The sequence below is a fragment of the Marasmius oreades genome, chromosome 2 (assembly GCF_018924745.1).
Source record: "Marasmius oreades isolate 03SP1 chromosome 2, whole genome shotgun sequence".
Lineage (NCBI taxonomy): Eukaryota > Fungi > Basidiomycota > Agaricomycetes > Agaricales > Marasmiaceae > Marasmius > Marasmius oreades.
In genome coordinates, this window is record NC_057324.1 from 4,487,766 (window position 1) to 4,506,070 (window position 18,305).

General features: G+C 43.0%; 9 protein-coding genes across 11 annotated transcripts; 3 read left to right on the forward strand and 6 right to left on the reverse strand.

Annotated features, from left to right (window-relative positions):
• Nucleotides 1–1,090: 1,090 nt before the first annotated feature.
• On the forward strand, nucleotides 1,091–1,699 carry E1B28_005169 (uncharacterized protein; the record flags this gene model as incomplete). The annotated part of the gene is made up of 5 exons (XM_043149717.1): nucleotides 1,091–1,258; nucleotides 1,310–1,330; nucleotides 1,391–1,504; nucleotides 1,560–1,634; nucleotides 1,685–1,699. 5 exons carry the CDS (start codon nucleotides 1,091–1,093, stop codon nucleotides 1,697–1,699), a joined length of 393 nt encoding a protein of 130 aa, XP_043014325.1.
• A 460-nt stretch (nucleotides 1,700–2,159) lies between these two features.
• E1B28_005170 (uncharacterized protein) lies at nucleotides 2,160–4,318 on the forward strand. Of its 3 annotated transcripts, none has more exons than XM_043149718.1 (9): nucleotides 2,160–2,245; nucleotides 2,298–2,603; nucleotides 2,652–2,757; nucleotides 2,817–2,862; nucleotides 2,928–3,048; nucleotides 3,104–3,326; nucleotides 3,379–3,458; nucleotides 3,506–3,577; nucleotides 3,634–4,318. In XM_043149718.1, exons 2-9 carry the CDS (start codon nucleotides 2,396–2,398, stop codon nucleotides 4,197–4,199), a joined length of 1,422 nt encoding a protein of 473 aa, XP_043014326.1. In that variant the 5' UTR covers nucleotides 2,160–2,245; nucleotides 2,298–2,395; the 3' UTR covers nucleotides 4,200–4,318. The 3 variants fall into 3 exon arrangements, with proteins under 3 accessions (XP_043014326.1, XP_043014327.1, XP_043014328.1); XM_043149719.1 differs by having other exon boundaries at nucleotides 2,359–2,603; XM_043149720.1 differs by having other exon boundaries at nucleotides 2,652–2,862.
• Nucleotides 4,319–4,604: 286 nt separating this feature from the next.
• Nucleotides 4,605–4,986, reverse strand: E1B28_005171 (uncharacterized protein; the record flags this gene model as incomplete). Its single annotated transcript, XM_043149721.1, has 2 exons — nucleotides 4,605–4,648; nucleotides 4,710–4,986. 2 exons carry the CDS (start codon nucleotides 4,984–4,986, stop codon nucleotides 4,605–4,607), a joined length of 321 nt encoding a protein of 106 aa, XP_043014329.1.
• A 3,398-nt stretch (nucleotides 4,987–8,384) lies between these two features.
• On the reverse strand, nucleotides 8,385–9,323 carry E1B28_005172 (uncharacterized protein; the record flags this gene model as incomplete). Its single annotated transcript, XM_043149722.1, has 6 exons — nucleotides 8,385–8,528; nucleotides 8,578–8,697; nucleotides 8,750–8,886; nucleotides 8,955–9,015; nucleotides 9,065–9,196; nucleotides 9,243–9,323. 6 exons carry the CDS (start codon nucleotides 9,321–9,323, stop codon nucleotides 8,385–8,387), a joined length of 675 nt encoding a protein of 224 aa, XP_043014330.1.
• Nucleotides 9,324–9,388: 65 nt separating this feature from the next.
• E1B28_005173 (uncharacterized protein) lies at nucleotides 9,389–9,619 on the reverse strand (the record flags this gene model as incomplete). The annotated part of the gene is made up of 1 exon (XM_043149723.1): nucleotides 9,389–9,619. The coding sequence occupies one exon, from the start codon at nucleotides 9,617–9,619 to the stop codon at nucleotides 9,389–9,391; it is 231 nt and encodes a 76-aa protein (XP_043014331.1).
• A 903-nt stretch (nucleotides 9,620–10,522) lies between these two features.
• E1B28_005174 (uncharacterized protein) lies at nucleotides 10,523–11,046 on the reverse strand (the record flags this gene model as incomplete). The annotated part of the gene is made up of 2 exons (XM_043149724.1): nucleotides 10,523–10,729; nucleotides 10,813–11,046. 2 exons carry the CDS (start codon nucleotides 11,044–11,046, stop codon nucleotides 10,523–10,525), a joined length of 441 nt encoding a protein of 146 aa, XP_043014332.1.
• A 344-nt stretch (nucleotides 11,047–11,390) lies between these two features.
• Nucleotides 11,391–13,584, reverse strand: E1B28_005175 (uncharacterized protein; the record flags this gene model as incomplete). The annotated part of the gene is made up of 9 exons (XM_043149725.1): nucleotides 11,391–11,576; nucleotides 11,627–11,700; nucleotides 11,749–11,829; nucleotides 11,887–12,095; nucleotides 12,245–12,291; nucleotides 12,344–12,702; nucleotides 12,761–13,055; nucleotides 13,108–13,324; nucleotides 13,379–13,584. 9 exons carry the CDS (start codon nucleotides 13,582–13,584, stop codon nucleotides 11,391–11,393), a joined length of 1,674 nt encoding a protein of 557 aa, XP_043014333.1.
• Nucleotides 13,585–14,703: 1,119 nt separating this feature from the next.
• Nucleotides 14,704–14,904, reverse strand: E1B28_005176 (uncharacterized protein; the record flags this gene model as incomplete). Its single annotated transcript, XM_043149726.1, has 1 exon — nucleotides 14,704–14,904. One exon carries the CDS (start codon nucleotides 14,902–14,904, stop codon nucleotides 14,704–14,706), a length of 201 nt encoding a protein of 66 aa, XP_043014334.1.
• A 1,087-nt stretch (nucleotides 14,905–15,991) lies between these two features.
• Nucleotides 15,992–16,344, forward strand: E1B28_005177 (uncharacterized protein; the record flags this gene model as incomplete). Its single annotated transcript, XM_043149727.1, has 3 exons — nucleotides 15,992–16,134; nucleotides 16,203–16,263; nucleotides 16,321–16,344. 3 exons carry the CDS (start codon nucleotides 15,992–15,994, stop codon nucleotides 16,342–16,344), a joined length of 228 nt encoding a protein of 75 aa, XP_043014335.1.
• Between the last annotated feature and the right edge of the window lie 1,961 nt (nucleotides 16,345–18,305).

Sequence of the window (18,305 nt, forward strand, 5' to 3'; positions counted from 1 at the left end):
AGTTCTTGGTAGGTTTTGTTTCTCCTTCTTATTTTTTTGCGTCTGGCTAATACTCAGTTCTAGATCATCGCTCAGGTAGACGACCTGTGTGGTCCTGCTGTCACTCATCACGCTCTTCAACGTGTTGGGACGATTGAAGTGGGCACTGAGTATGCCACCCTACTGCCAAATTATTATCATTATGCTAACTGGACGCTCAGAGCATCGAATTGCGGTAACATTAAGCACAAATATTGACATAGAAAGTTTGTGAACAGTGCACACATCGGGGACGATCCTAGGAAAAAGTGACTGGCCTGAACAGGTGGTTTTTCTTTTTTTTTATATACACTTATTTAGGGTCGTTACTAATGCTTGCGACCTTCCAGGCCCGGTGTTAACCCCCCCGTATGCTAATCAGGTCTCCAATTCAATATTTCAAGTTTGGGATTGATAAGGGGATTCTAAAGAGTTGTGCACACTGGCGGCGGCAGTGCTGGCGACATCTCAAGATGGACGAAGAATGGTTGTAAACGACGGGACGTCGAGGAATTGGGGGAAGGGGGTGGTCAAAGTCCACTTCTTAGTGGCAATCCATGAAATGCCAGGCGCGTGTTTCTCAAACGCACTGATGATTTACTGACAGCTCGCCCTCGTAGTTTACTATCGATACTCGAATCGACTCTCTAATTTCCCGATACCAAAGAGCACGAAGAATGAACAATTCGTATACAATTAAAACTTATACAGAAGAGAAATAACCCCAAAGACTGGCATTTCGGATTCCAGAACACAGTTACCATTGAACAAACGAGCCCCAGGATAACTTCACTATCTGATTCATGTCTAGCTTCCTCTGAAGCACACTCAATCAAGAGATTCACCGGATTCAAGAACTTACAAGTTCCTCCGGCGGGACGCAGGATAACGCACAATATGTAACTGAAATTCTCGGGAGTGGCAGTGAAGCGGTGAGTAGACTATCTATAATTAGCTAGTATTCGTCAAGCTGAGCTGTGGATCCGTGGACAATAAAATACTAAATTCACCAAAAAGGTTCTAGTTTACCTGTCGACGTCAAATCTGCGAGTTCCGATTGTCATCGCCACGAATGTTTATGGGCCCTAAAAAGAAAAGCAAGAAAGTAATCTCTACTAGTAGCTCCTGGTACCCCCCCTGCAAATCCAAATCTTGGTCAACCATGAGACTCACATCTACCTTCTCCGTTCTTGTAACCGTAGCTCTATTTCTCGTTCAAGCGAGCGCCATGCCGATGCAGGTGATATTATTTCCTTTCTTGTATCTATCGAACTAAATTCTGAAAATTCAGCGTGCTAATGGAGCTGTCGAGGTGAGTCCGGGAATTCAACTTGATCCTCCAAGTCCTGATACGATTGGTTGGGATCGTAAGTGGTTCAATGACGCCGCTCCAGGTCCTTCAAGCCACAATGTTCATGATTGGGGTCATAAACGCTCCGAGCCTGGCCTTGCTGAGGAGGGCGGTGAATATCCGGCAAGCTTTACCGTATGTCTCGAATTGTTTTCAGCTTCTATAACTTACACACGGGTACATGCTGTAGGCTGACACCAGCGACCGGGACTTGAAACGGGATGACCCGAATGGCGCCCACGAACCTTACAATGATGGTTTTAAGGTGCGCCCCCGGTAGTTCTGAGATGGCACCTCGCGCTTAACGAAAGACAGGTTAGCCGGGCTTAACATAGATGGGGTCTGCAGAAGACCACTGAAAAGGTGTGGAAGTACATATGTAATATGATGGATCGCCCGGGTTAATTTTGGCTCGATTAATTCTCATGTCCTTAAACTAATCGACAAACTATGAAACTACGCGAGATTCAGCACAAAGCACGGCGAGCTTACATTATGACATGTCATCGTTCCTTGCTCTGTTTCTCTGAGGAGTGCTGAAGCTGAAGTCTAACTGATAATTTGAAGAGTCTGTCCGAGATTCAGACACAAGGAAAGGCTGATTATTGTTGGAGTGTTTGCCCCGTCTGGAAATGAGCAAGGCCATACCTATTCCAGAGGTGTAGCGGATGATTGGGGGAGCACTTTCAACGAAAACAGAGATGGACCGAACCAACCGAATGCGTAGACTCTGATAAGGGCAAATGGCCAGTGCCCCGCCTTTGTTTGTTTAGTAAACAAAAAGCAGATCCAATTTTGGTAACCGTAGTCAACGTCGATATCTCGAGGGCAGATGAAGGAAGGCCAAAGGAACGTTTATAACGCTCAGCACCAGCGGTAAGCAACGTTCTGTTTACCCGGGATTCCGTGGCATAATTGATCAGGTCAGGTTGCCATTCGTTCGCCTTATGGTTCTCCCATTTAAATTTGGTTTAAATCCAGTTCACTAGTTCTCCGAACACTCCACAAGACCATCCTTCTCCCCCAATGAACCAGCTTTTCGTATGGCGCCAACTTCTTCAGCTCGATGCCGTCAAGTCCCATCTGCAGGAAACTAGTGTTATTGCGATAATCGCCCTCGTGTTAGCGTTTGCATGGTATCGACGCCGTCGTGGACAGCCTCAAGTTCGCTCGAGTTCAGTGCAAGGAGAGAAATCGAGAACTGGGAAAGAGAACGCCGAACGGGAATGGGGTGGTGCGTTTTTTTTTGCGTGGACCGAGTGTCTGCTGACGTTCAATACAGAATGGACCCCTGTGAAGTTCACTTACCCAGAGTTCCCAGCGTGTACTTCGAATCTATCAGACATCAAACCTATACCATACAGGCCATTCCGCTGGGGACAGTATCAGTCAGTCCATATCAAGGATGCCACCGATGGGAGTACTGAGTCGTATTTGGCGTTTGCAGTGTTACGATGGGCGTTCGAGATATGCTTTGGGCAGACTGGATTGAGGTGAGTAGTCCTGTTCCGATACTCGTGGAACTTTGTGATTGACATTTCTATTCATTCACTTTTAGCTGGACAATGATTTTCCGACCTATTACGCAATTCGAAACCATCGCCTACATTCTCAGGGCGAAAACGTTCTTCGCCTCTTGCCCGATAGGCCTGGCGTCGTGCAATCTGCAAGGCATGCTGGTGCGATTTCTCCGTGTTTTTTCTTTTTTGCTTCTTGCTCATTATGTTCTTGCAGCCGTGGAATTAGCTCATGAATTATCCGACTTTGTAACGAAACGATATCCATCGACCTTTACGGCCACTCGCGATAGTTCCGGTATTATCAAGACGATGAATATCCACCCGATGAACGTGCATTTGGAACTACCTCCTTCGTTGCTCAAAGACCCATCCAAGCTGGTACTTCGAGAAGTCGGTCAGGAAGAAGCTGAGGAGGCCATGAGAATAGCTGCTCTCCTGTACGCTGGTCATTCCCCGTGTCTTCTCTGTGCCGTGCTTAACGCAAACCAGTGTTCAGGACGATCTCGCGTTGATGATCGAAGGTACCGACGGCAGGTACTACTTCCAGGGAGGAGCGATATGTGTTCCAGGTGTGTCTGTACAATGTCTACCTTCGATCCCGACTCTGATGAATCAGGATTTTGGCGTATGCGGGACAAGATTGGTCTGCCCCTCGATGAAATCCATACTACTGGACACGTACCTCAATGTACGTACTATTGACTTCTTCCCTCGCAAATCGGTTTCCAACCTGACCTCTCATAGTTCAAGAGAAGCTACAAAACAGCTTAGAACGATTCTTCAAGCGATTATCTGTTCAAAAACCGGTTATCCGAAACAACTACTTCATGCAGATCGTCAAACCCGAGAACATGCGTCGCAACGGCACCGTCCCGACTGACATTCCACCTCGAAAAGAAGATGAGGATCTTATTGACCCTCTTGAGCTGTCCTGGTCAACCACCACGAACGGAAACGAAGATAACTTTGTTCACGGACGTCCAGCTCACCCAGATGCTGAACCGATTGTCGAACCAGGGAACCTACAGCTCCGAACTGAGAGGCAGACACTGCGAAGGCTTCCGTTGAGCGGAGCTATCGTTTTTACGATCCGAACGTATTTGATTCCTCTCACCGAGTTGGGGAAAGAGCCCGGTGTGCCTGCGAGGTTGGCTAGTGCGGTGAGAAGTTGGCCAGAAGGGATTGGGAGGTATAAGGGGAGAAAGAATTATGAGCAGGTGTTGTTGGAGTATTTGGATACGTGTGCGGAAGAGCAGAGACGGGTCGGGGGGGAGTTGGATAACCATCAAGGGAGAGGATATCCGTTTTGAGGGTTGCCTTGAATCTTTTGTGCCTGTAGTTGTCAATGTAGAGTGCCTTTTCATGCTATCGTTTGGGTTGGTAGCTGCTTGAACCCGAGCACATCCACATTTTCCTACTTTTCTGTTCGTCCTTCAGCTATAAACTTCTTTACCACTATATATCAGACACGCGGTCGGGCTTGGAGTACTTAGAAGGTTGACCCCGACCCCTGGATTCTGGAACCGTGCCAGACACTGTTTTTGCTCGTTGTCCAAAAGGCCCATATGGATGGACTGGACTTCAGGCCACTGATACTGTAAGGTCAATGGTTGGTGAGGGTGGGACTTTGACTCAGAAACCCTTGGACATTGCCTCCAAGGTTCTTGTTTAGTGAAAAAAGTGGCAGGTACAAAAGGTTAATCACAATTTATCATTCATCGACCCTCCTCGGATGTAGACGCCTCAGTGTCTTCGGACTCTACAGAGAGACGTTATAGAGTAATCGAAACAGTAACCATGTCAGAAAAATGACTGCTTACTAGGAGGAAGACTGATCTTGTAATTTCCCGAGAACGACTCATTGTCGTCGCTTATATACCATTTCCCATGTTTCCCAAAAACTTCCTCCAACTCGTCCATAAGGGCATCCACCTTATCGGCTGGAACGTGACGCTCATAGTTGCTTGTGATCCTGTAAAGAACTATATCCTCCTTCGTGACAGGTAGGCGACCGAAGAGCCTCGTTTCTGGTCCGAGCCCGTATTTAAGATTGAACCTCCTCATCGTTGTAAAATCGAGTGTGCTCCACTGAGACATTGTAATTTTCTTCTTCTGATCGGCAGGTATCAAACCAGTTTTTTTGCCATATTCTTCAATTTCTTGGGCCGTAATTCCGGGGGCTATACAATGTGCAGCACAGCGCACTCAAAACGAAGTGCAGCACATAGCACAGTGAGTGCTACTTGCAGCACAGTCATCTTCCGAGCAGCACACCCAATCGGAAGTTATTTTCCGGCTGTGCTGCATTTACCTCTGGGTGTGCTGTAAAAGGGTTAGTGTGACGTACATTTATACACAAAATTTCGGAAATGTACTAGTAGGTGACAAGTCACTATGTAACAGTAGTGGTGACAAAAAAAAAATGGTATGACTTTTTTTTTTTGTACTGGCTTTTCTGTTTAAAGACAATACTCCAACATTCTAATACTTGTAGGTAGTTTCTAACTACTAAATGGGATGTGATAGATATAAAATAAAATATGTATGAGCTACAGTGAGCGTTGTGAACAACGGCGAGGAGGGATGATGAAGGTAAGAGGAAGAGAAGCAATGCTGTGCTGCTGTGTCCCACGCTCACTTTTAAACAGCACGAGGTTTGGGGGAAGAAGTCACATGCGTTATTCTCACGGTAGTGGCATGATCTTATTGTGAGAATAACACATGTGACTTCTTCCCCCCAAACCTCGTGCTGTTTAAAAGTGAGCGTGGGACACAGCAGCACAGCATTGCTTCTCTTCCTCTTACCTTCATCATCCCTCCTCGCCGTTGTTCACAACGCTCACTGTAGCTCATACATATTTTATTTTATATCTATCACATCCCATTTAGTAGTTAGAAACTACCTACAAGTATTAGAATGTTGGAGTATTGTCTTTAAACAGAAAAGCCAGTACAAAAAAAAAAAGTCATACCATTTTTTTTTTGTCACCACTACTGTTACATAGTGACTTGTCACCTACTAGTACATTTCCGAAATTTTGTGTATAAATGTACGTCACACTAACCCTTTTACAGCACACCCAGAGGTAAATGCAGCACAGCCGGAAAATAACTTCCGATTGGGTGTGCTGCTCGGAAGATGACTGTGCTGCAAGTAGCACTCACTGTGCTATGTGCTGCACTTCGTTTTGAGTGCGCTGTGCTGACAGTGGTTGGGCCCTGTAATTCCGATACCATAGTCGAAGATTGGGGGATAGTGGTTATACTTCTTGTTAGGGTAGTACTGGGGCGGTAGATCTTCATATGGTTCATTTTTCAACATGTAATTGAAGGAAAGTGTCTAAAACATGGATAATGCGTTCGTGTCAGTGGGCGAGAACGCGTTTCAGAATGCCAATACCCGAACGCACCTTGTTAATCTCCTTCAGTGTTAACTTCTTGCAGTATTGTTCGGGTCTGTTCCTTTGGGGAATTCAATTTCCCAATCTTCTTTCTGAGATGTGGCAGCCATGCTTGGGTGAGCTGAGCAATTGACTGGGTGCCCACTGGCAGACGCGTACAGTAGGACAAATAAAAGACAAATAGGGGTGGAGGCGTGATAATTATTTTTTAGCTTACACTGCCAACCCTGGCCGATGTTGTACAGAGACATCAGCAAAACCCAAGACTCTGGAACATGAATTGGAGGGCTTTACATGGTCAATAAGGTTGTTATGTCTGTTACATTTGACTTTGTTATTTTTAATTGAGTTTACAGAATTAATCATGATGTTATTGGAATGTATATAGCTTACAATATGTGTCTTTAATGTAGATCCTGGCGCATCCTGGACCATCATGTACATAAACATAGAAGATGCAACTAAAATGTACATACCCTGAACATTATAAACCACCATGTAGAGAAATGGACAAGATGTAAATGACATGTATTAGTTATGTACATGACTAACAAGATGGAGTTAAAATGTACACGACTGTATATCATGTAGTTGGCTGTATAGGCTATTATAACAATTTTGAAGGACTTATTAATGGTGTTGGGACCTGTAAATGTCATTGACATATTGATTTATATTGTAAGTAATGAGGCATGATTTAGATACATGTACAAAAGTTATAAGTGTGCATAACCCTCAGCACACAGAGTATCTATATGTTTCTTGACTGCCATCGTAACCCTGTGGCAGGATAACTTGAAATACTGGTAGAAGCTTCAATATTTTTCTGAGCCTTGCAGAATGTAGTGTCTTGATCCTCAATCTTTAGTATATCTCTCCTCTTCCTCTCATAACCTGTTCTCCAAGTCCCTCAATAATGCCAGGCCCAGTTCCTAACATTACTTTTAACCAAGGCTGAGATTAAGGGTGTGTTACCTGTTTCGATTGAGTTACACCCATGCACACACCCTACCCACACATGTACTTGACTTAGTACTTTAAGAATATATTATTTTCCGCTTTTTTGTATTTTTTTAGTAGAGAGGTCAGCTATCACTCATAAGGTCTGATAATTGGTGGCTATACCTGTCAGTATGTCTAAACTATACTCCCGGACCGCCTGTGATTCAATTTTTGTTCTACTCTTTTAATTATTATTTCTTGTTAGGGTGATATTCAATATCTTTGTAGATATTACCACAGGGAGAAGTCCAAAGCTCAAACTAAGTAGAAATTTGGATTCAGCACTCAAAAATACATACTCCCACCTATCTCTAATATTTTTATTGACTACCATTTGCCTACCTATTAAGACAGTCTAGAATGTGTCATATGTCTATTTACACAGTAATATCAATTCACGCAGTGGTTAAAAAAAAATATCTAAGCTTGAATTTGAATTCAGGGTGTATGAAAACCCCTAAAACGACCTAAGGACTGTCCAAAACCTCCTAAAACTGAGTGCAAGGGCGGGATTGGTGGGGTTGGTGGTACTCAACCAAAAAGGGAAGGTACCGGCAAATTGGCAGTGCCACCGGCAAATCTCCCGCATGCGCACGCTAGGTGTATTTAGAGCTTCCAAAGCCTTGAAATTTATGGCTGGGTTGGCTTAGTTGGTAAATTGCCTGTCAGTCATTCTCACTTTAAGGTTGCAAGTTCAATCCCTGGGTAGTTATTCTGTCATATCTTTAAATTAAACCAACTTGATAAACATAATTATTCTAACTAAAATAACTAAAATAAATAAATATATACAATGTGGAAAAATCCCGTGGGGCAATATACCCTGTAGATTTTTACTTGTATACATCTTTCCAGCTTTATGTACATTTTAGTTACATGATGGACTGTACTTGTACATTTTAAATACATTTTGTGGGTTACTGTACATTTTAACTATATCTTGTCAAGTACTGTACATTTTCAATACATGATGAGCACAAAACTGTACATTTTAGACACATTTTGTGGAATGCTGTACATTTTAGCTCCATAATATACAAAGTTGCACAGTGTATAGTAGTCAGTCACCTGTCTACTGGTTTAAAATCAAACTTACTCACTGAGTTGTTGTCGCTGACCTACAGGAGTATTTGTGTTGTCGTTGGTCAGGGCGTCATTGGTTGCAGTCGAGGTGTTTTCGGCAGACCCAGTTTCAGGTCCTTTGCTGAGCTTCGGAAACTCAACAAAACAAAGTCTCTGCAAGGGAATCAGTAAGCGACCGAAAACACAATGCAGGGGTACTGACCAAGAATGCGACTCGAGCCCAATGGGAACCCTTGATTTCCATTCCAGGTACAGCTAGAGTAGCACAGAGCTCGTGGATAGGCTGGGACCCCCTCCTCTTCCTCCCAAGTGATTCCTTGAGCTATGAAGGTGCATTCATTTGTCGAACTGAGGCTTGATAGACTAGAATGTACCTTTGACTTGATGGACCCTCTTGCAGTGGAGAGCCCGTAGGTTACCAGGTTCTGAAGCTGACTGACAAGCTCTGGATGCTCGAACAACTGCACCGGAACATTGAATATCTCGGGTTCTTGCCGGATGAGACTCTGAACTGTTGTTTGTAAGTTGAGAATACGTGTATCAGACAAAAACCTATCATAACTGCATCAGAAACTCCACTGCGATAGTGCGTGATGTCGGGTGATAGTAGGCACCCAACGAGCTTAGCCTGTAACTGAGACTGTAGACAATAGTTCAGCTCTGAAACCAAACGATTGAGACATATTTACCTTGAAACCACTGTCCAGCAGAAGCGTGGCATAGCGAGACTCACTGTCTTGTTCCTGCTGACCATTTTGGAGTTGTTTCTTGATACTCTGAAGCTTGATGAAAAGGAGAGTGTCGCATTGACGTTGATGCAGCTAAAAATTAATCAAGTCGGAATAAAGATGGACGAAATGAAAGTACCTTTGAAAACTTCTGGGCAGGCAGCCTTTCCTCCTCGCCGAGACCAGCTTGGTCGCATGCTTCTTCGATGCAGACCTTCATGCGCTTGGCCGTGCGGGGCGAATCATCTCCAAGCTCGAAGACCGGTTCACGAGACCTTGCAAAATTCAGAGGAAGTGCAGGAGAAGGAGAGACTTCTCCTGACGAGGAGATGTGGTTGAACGCTCCATGGCGGTTGAGGCTGGTACCAAATCATTCCGAATAGGAGTCTGGTAGGTATTATTGACGTTGTCGTTGAGGTTGTATTGATTCAGGTCATCGACGCTGACGAGCGAACTGGTGGCAGTCGTAGTTTTGGGGCCGGTAGGCACAAGCATAAAGTCACTGTAAAATCCCATGGTGGTTGTTTTGAAGAGAAAAGAAGGAAAAGGAAGGAAACCCGCCGTGCTGGGGAAGATGGAGAAGGAAGATGGAAGTTGAATGTTGAGAAGTGACTGTGATGAAATGTCACACTTGGTCATGAACCGTCACAAACATGCGCCTGGGACGTCACGCGTCATTGTGCAAGGGAAAAGGGAACACAGGCAACGGGATAGAGGCTTCATCTGTCTTAAACATCTCAGTCAGTAGTCTACCATACTTGTACATACAAAACTTGTTTGCCAATCTGAGAATATATTTTTTCTGTGAGGACAATTTCCCCAGGGCATTCAAGAAACCATGGTGGACAGTATTAGGACTTTAATGTTTTTCTTTTTCTTGTAAAATAACACAGAAAGTATCTATTAAATGTGAGAATTTCTTGACCTACCATCCAATGGATAACCAACGGATTGTCAGATATTATCTGGCAGATGACAGATAGAAAAATTGCCCATCCAAAATCCATATCTGAAGTGAAAATCCATTGGACATTGGATGGCAATCTGATCCAACAGAAGCACTACTGGCAACACCGCCTGTGACAACAAGAAGTAATGGAGCTTAACTATCGCTTGTATTAGCAGTGTATTATATAATATATACTGTCAATACCACATGGTGGACAGTACCAATATATACTGTTGATGTCATATGGTAGATGGCAGTATTGGCAACACTGCCTGTGACAACAAGAAGTAATATATAGCTTAACTATCGCTTGTATTAGCAGTGTATTATATAATATATATATTGTTATGGGTGGACAGTACCAATACATACTGTCAATACTGTATGGTGGACGGTACAGATACATACTGTCGATATATATATATCAGATACTATTACATTTGCCTACAACCTGATGCTACAGTTGTTCCCTAGATATATTCAAGTCCTTCTTCTTCACCTGCAAATCCTATCATTGGATCATTGATCACAGTGTGTACACCCTCTCCCCTGGCATCTTCTGTTCCCATAATATGTGCCCCAAGTTCTTCTTCTGCAATGGCTAGTTCAGGATATGGTATAAGTCCCTGTGGTATCTCTGATAACCTTGCAACCAGCTCCACTTTGTTTCCAGATGACTTGACAGAAAATATTTTGCACAAATTGCACAGGCGATCAACTTTAAGTCCTGTAAGATTTGCCATATCAAGGTGGACCTCACTTTGGGTAGATCCAGGATCAGCCAGTTGAGCCTGGCTACTACTGTGACCACGACCATGACTTTGGCCACCACGACTACGACTACGACCACGACCACGACTACGACCACGACCACGACTACGACCACGACCACGACTACGACCACGACCACGACTACGACCACGACCACGACTACGACCACGACCACGACTACGACCACGACTACGACTACGACCACGACCACGACCATGACCATGACCAGTGTGACCACTAGAACTGAATGGAAGGGGTTCCAACTCTAAGAGCTCAGAACCATCACCAGTATAGCCACGTTTAATAGCTTGTTGAGCTCAAATGTAATTTGCTGCCTTTGTGCGGAGTGCTATTTGTTCTGAAGGTGGAAGGGGAGGTCTTGAAAATACAGATGCAAGTGAGGGTGGAAGAAGTTTTGAGATTGTCAGATAGTTGTGAAGTGCATGAGTATTGAGAATAAACAATTGCAACTCTGAATGATTAACTATAAGTCGAGATTGGGATGTTTTGGTCCGCTCTTGAATAATGGGGATATTCTTGTATGTTGTACATTGTCCTGCATGGCAATCATGTTGTATATTTACCACACAGTACAATCTGCAATGAGTTCTGAGTATCATCCAGTTTAAGGATTGGCATTCTTAGGAGCTGGTGTGGTTCCAGAAGGAAGTTAAAAATCTCCAAAGTGACTATGCCTGTTTCTGATAATTCTCCAGACACAGAAAGAATCTCCTTGACTCGCCCAATCTGAAGCTGTACAAAGATTAAATTTTAAACCTCTATCAAAGATTGAATGTACATACCTTTTCCTTATACTGAAATACAGCAAATGTGCTGCACTGAACTTGGTCTCCATTTTGTGCAGTTACAGAAACACCTAAGTGGAACTGTTGATTATGGAGTGTATTCCAAGTTTAATCCTGACTATTGGATGCCTTAGATGCCTCTGTAGACAACCAGTTTAATCCTCGATCTGACTGATTGGTGGATGAAAGCCTTATTACACCTGTAGAATATTATTGAGTACAATGGTTGGTCTAAAAAGAATGTTATAAAAACTCACTGGGGCGAATGTCATTTTCTGAGATACTGGGTATTGCAAGAAGTCTATGATAGAGTGTGTTGTTCTCCATAAAAGAGAGTACTTCCTGGCCAGCATGAACCCAGCTTTTAGAAGCTGGATCATGCCAATATCCTCCAGTGACAATATGCTTTGTGGTATCTTGGGCTGCAAATGCTATACATGAATCGCAGCTTGGAGCTTGTCGATTGCTATAAATGCAAGAGAGTCGGAATACATGGTTGAATGATTCATAATGTTCAGTGGAGAATATGATGGCTGGCCCAAAACGGCGAATGTGTGCTGGAAGGTGGACTAGAAAATGGAACTTGGCTTTGATATCAGAATGCTGGGGGCATACTCTGCAGTCACATTTAACAACGCTTCAATAGTATGCAATAAGTTGCTCTAGATTTATTTGTTTAGATTGATTGTAAACTTGAAAAAAAAATGAACATACTAAATATCCTTCCATATTGTCAATTTGAGTATGCCAGATTAGCACCACCAGTTCTCCAATGATGGTCCATGCATTGAGTACTTTTTGTGGAACAAGGTCATAAATCAGAAAAGGCATCAGCTGTGCCAAGCTCTTGAAATGCTTTCCAATGAGACTCCCCTTGTAAGCGCAGATATATTCTGCAGAGATTTTTGGTATATTTAGCCCTGAAGTATCAATAGATGAAAGGCATGTTTGGAAAATTGAAAAGTCTTTGGTCTTCTCCAGTATATATGCAGTCTGGCCCCAAAAGTACTTTACAACACCCAATAATACAGTGTGCAGTATTTCTGTGGGAGTTTCCTGATGCATATTGACACCTGACAATAAGATTCAAATTAATAGCAACACCAATAGAGCAAGCTATTCCACACTCACCTGGCATGCCAATCAATGGATTTATACCATGTTCCTCTACAACACGGTTGACTTCTACTTCTAGTTGAGCATGAATCTCTTCCTTGGCTTTTCCAGCACTGTCCGGATGTTTTCCACTATACAAGGATTTACCAAGATCAACAATTGCTTGAAGAAAGTTTGCACAGATTGAATCATTGATTCCGCTGGCTGCTTTATGTTTTTTCAGCTTCTCAGTAGCACCTGATAATGTTGAAAGTTGCAGTTGTTCATATATCTTGGAAGCTGTATCTTCTGGTGTACGAAGTTCACCAGACTATAAGCAAGGTCAAAAATTACCACTATCAGATTAAAAATAATCACTTCACCTTGAACAACTCCATAAATCCATTATCTGTCTGCTTCTCTTCTTGAGTCCCCCCAACTTTACATTCCTGGCAGAAAAAATTGCAATGAAGTCCAGCATGACTACATTCCTCTGCCTGCATTGGATTATCACCAGCCCAAAAATGTGCATGGGGTATAAGGAGACACTCCTCCTCAAATTTGCAGTCATATGCCTCAACTCCATGTTCAGCTGCTTTCCTGTTAATTTGAATTTTTAGTCAATTGTTATAACCAGAGACCTTTGATACTTACATAATACTCTCCTTTAGTGCTTTTACAAGCTCCATAGGCGTTGCATGAGGTGAAGAGATGACAAATCTTGTACAGAAATCCTTCTCTATCATCTGCCTTGGAAGCAAGCCATTTAACATATAGACAGCATGGTGTTTGTTCCATTGTTTGGATATATTTCCACTAACGTCGTCAACAAAGATGATAAGTGGTACACCATATACCATGTGGCCTCTGGCATGTTTTCGTCTTGGATGGGGCATTTGTTTACTGTATGATATTGAACATTCTAAACAAACCATAAGCTGTGAGAATATTTAAATTAGGTACAGAAAAAAAAAACTGCACCTGCAAATCCACAATAAATATACCCATCATTCTGAAGATCTTCATATGTTCTTTGGAATGTTTCTGTTGGTATCATATATTTGTCGGGAGAGACAATATAGCCAGTCTTATTCAAGGAATTGTCAGAAATATGAATTAACTTGACAACTAGAGCTTACTCTTGTCCTCTGAACAGTGTGTCCAGTGGCATACAAGTCCTTTTTCTCTCCATCAGATGTACATCTTGTGAGGAATCAGTCAGGAATAAAAAAACCACCCCCATCATATTGCAATAGCTTGCCCAAAAAATAGAGCCTTCCATTGACATGAGCAGTAATTGTCAACATATCACGTGGAAGGTCAACAACCCACTTGTACCCATGATACATTTCTGACATTGAGTTCTGCCCATCTTCAGGATATTCAACCATTGAAAAACGTGTTATTGGATTTGAGAAGTCCTATTCATAATATAAGTACAGCAGAGTGTGTGCTAAAAAAAATTTCTACCTTTGCTATGGCCCTCACTATATCATTAATATGAAACACTGTTCCAGAGAAAGATGTTACTTTCTCTGTTGGGCTTGTCAACATATCCTCAATTGACTTCTGGACCTTTTTTAAGGTACTGAGTGACGGAACATTCTGCACTCCAAGAGATTTTGCCCATGAGAGCACAGCTTTCTTCTGAATTTCTGAGAATTGAACTTATGTACTGCCACTAAACAGTAATTGCATTAGAAAGAACTGGAAAAAAAAATAAACTGTTTATCAATAACAGCAAAAACTGGACTGTACAAAATAATTACAGGCATTGAAGGCCAAGGATATGTTGGTGACTTTGTGCTTGGGGTCTTATAAGAAGCTGTATCCAAAAAAACAGAGGGAACTATAAAGATTTGTCAGTTAGTGCAAGGCAGAATTTGAGGTTAATGTATACCTTCAAGCACATCATCAACTTCTTCCCCTTTGTCATTATCATCATCATCATTTGGCAACTCTAAGGATCCTGTTGCACCCTAAGATGGAAGTTGGCAAAAGATGACCTCTCCAGTCTCTAAAGCCCGGATATATTCTTCATAATAATCCTCTGGGGGGGCTTGGTCACTGAGAGAGATCTCTCTGGTTGTAAGAGTCCAAAGGTCAGCCATTTGCATCATTTCTTCCTCAAAGGAGCCTTGATTGGGAGGAGGAGTGGGGGATTCAGCAGGGGAGGGCATGGGTTTTGTGTTTGGTGTCAATGTTGGTGTTGGTGTTGGTGTTGATGTTGATATCAGTTTATCCAGCTGAGCCTGAACATAGTGTTTCTCACTGGTGCGATGTTTCTCAGTTTCCCGATGTTTATTTAAGTTCTTCTGTTCAATCTCTTGATAGTTTCCAGCCCTTTTCTGGCATGTCAGACACTCAAACAGATCTCTAGACTGTGGGTCCTTGTCTGAATAAACCAAATGAAAAACTGGAAAAAGAATTTATATAATATGTTGTTTGGATTAATAGAAGAGTACCTTTTACTCCTGATACTGCTATATCCATATCAAGCTCCCAAAAATTGCAAAGCCAGTGGAGGTATTGGGATTGAAGAGGAAAAGATTGGGACAGCACACTGGCACACATTGCAATACACGTTGCATGCACGTGTCATGTCATGTCACAGCCACATGTGCCTGCACCCAAGTTGCTCAACCAACAACCACCACTCTCTCACACGATCCACCCCCTCAAAATGACGATGTCTGTCGTTCTCCAACGTTCACTCGACACTCCTCTATTTACTAAACGAGTCTATCACATTCCCCTCACTGTTTCTCTCGAAGGTGAATTGCCACCACATCTCCTTGAAACTACAGTCATAAGTTTTACACTGAATATTTATCATCTCCTGATGCATCTTTGCAGCCTTTCAAGCTTTCGCTATCACTGTCCAAACCGTACAACTTGTTTCTACAGCCCATGATCAACGAGGAACTGACAGAAAAGGTAAGTTATCCGGCTCAGTTACAAACTACGTTGACCATTGAAGGAGCATGCCGTCCTCGACACACGCAACTATATTGACACGATTTCCTGCCCAATGTTCTTGCCGCTACCGCCAACATTTGACCACCATACCACCGAGTCCTGGGTCTGTCTCCACAACAGTATCACGCACTGGATGTCAACTTTCATTGAGTGGGGGAAGCAGTCAGATTGGGAATGGGGGCGTGAAGCTTATTGGATGGCATTCGCAGCAGCACACACCGACTTTCTGAACACTGATTGGCCATCATGGGATCCGACCATAGAACTCGAAGGACCGTTCATTCGAGGATGGTTCTATGGGGCACAAAGTTGACAAACGACCACGACGATTCAGACGAAGGTTCTGAGGACTTGGATGACTCGGAGGAGGACACACGGCGTAGAGTTCGGGAAGACCTATGGCAACACTTTCGCATGCACGTTTGGTCCAGGTACTCTGTCTTCATTTGACGCACCAAGTACCGGTTCTCTCATTAGCTCAACGTTTCGTATCTAACAGATGTCACAGGGAAACAAACGATGGCGGTGTGAAGGAAAAACTTTACATGTATACTTTGTATGTATGTATTTTCTTACTGTTTCCCCTGTATAACCTGTGCTGACCTGATTGTTCATAGGCTGCGATCATTGACGCTGAGTGATTCCCTTGTACTCCCTGTCTCGCCTCTGCCATCTTTATGTATGTTACAGTTCCCGTCATGCGCAGTTGTTCGACCTATCTGCCTGAGTAGTCAATTTGTAAAAGTTTAGATATATGTTTGTCTTGTGCAGAATACACTATATAACATGCTCATGTCCTTATGTGTACAAAATCTTCCTGTCAGTATAGAAAAAAGTTGTACCGCTAATGGGCGAAGAATACCACTCAAGAGTCAACCTAATATCAGAGCTACGGGAGTAGCACCAACACCAAATCAACTCAAAACTAGTAAACCTCTGTGTAAAGTCTATCAATAACTCTACACACCAGGAAAGATTGCAAGGGTGGACTGCTTGGCAAAGGTTACGCACAAGATCACAGTCTCAATATCGTATGAAGGTTTTATGAAATCAATGTGTAACTGCAAGTGTAAAAACACCACAGCTACAGGATTCTAAGGTTTGTAGGGGCTCTGTTTATTGTCCAGTGGACTAAGTGGGACTATGAATTTCGTCTATGGTAAGACTAATTCGAACGATTGGAGACTATTGCCCTCGACGGACACGAACGCTAAGACCCTTGACGGATCACAAAACAGTAATCAAGACCTCGGCGGCCTACGGGACGGATAGTTCTCTAGTTTTGACCTCGACGGTCTCGTATAGTTCAAATCAAATCTTATCGTTTCACTGCACAAAGACAGGGCAAATCTCTCTATTGGTGTCAAGAGCAGTTACTCATGGGCAACCCACTCAGGACTTTCCTACGCACGGGTAGTACTTTTTTTTATCTACGGATACATGAGCTGTTTTTATACTACTTCTACGCTAGCTTTGTAATCATATCTCTACTTGTTTCATCTCTAAAAATAATGCATCGTAGCTACGAATCCATGTGGAAGCTTATCGCTAGGGACTGCTACATGTGCAGAATCTTGTCTATGGAGCTTTTCCATATTCGAATCATATGTTTTGGACCAATCTGGACCGATCTTCATTTTTGTTTCAGCATGTAGAATGGACCTGCATAGGCGTACCATATGGTATTTCCTGCCTACGGACCTTATCCTGCATTTCGACGTTATCAAATCATATGGACTTTGTGTGTCCAAGTAGTTCCAGCATATGGATCCAGAGTTCCGAATCGCCATAGCACATGAACAGCGTGGACTCCGAGATCCGTTGTTCATTCCTGCCTGGTTCCTAGGTACTCTATCTGTGATCTGGGATCTGTATCATGTCTTTTTGTCTTTTCCTCAGATCGGGACTCGATCTACGGTCATATCACATTTCTCCTAGTCGGTGTGGTCCAATGTCCGATTTCTTGTCAACTAAATCCCCCGTAGAAATAGGTACTCCTAGTATGAAGGTCTTTTGACTTTGTTAAGTTCTGCTACGAACGGTTCTGTGAAGACTACAAGTCTTCTAATAGTACAATCCCTTGATATGCCAGTGCATAGTAGAATGTAGAGAGTAGAACTCGGTGAATTACTACTTAAGTCCTCTGCTCATAGTGTTCTACAGGTTTCGAACGGTCATACAGTTTTCTGACACAATCTACGGCTCTCTCTAACTGGTCTAGCTGTGCCCACGGCACATCCTACTAGCGGCACTAGCTTTAACTAGCAATTTGGGCTCACTCTAGTTCTTAATACGATAAATATCGCTCCATAGCACTGTTTAAAGTGCAAAAAGAACCTTGTAGCATAGTCAACTAAGTTGCATTACCGCCCCTTCAGTTTGACTCTTGTCCCAAACCTGTCCAACATATCTTGAACATATTGGTGGGATTCTTTCCGTATAATGACAGGGATATATAGTGACGAGATCGCCAGTTCCATATGTGTCATATATGATCCGACCTTATGGTGCATAGCTCGAGCTGGTCTCGGTGATATATTATAATATTATTCTCACATTAAAAAGCAGCAGATCTCTGTACGACATCAGCCAGGGTTGGCAG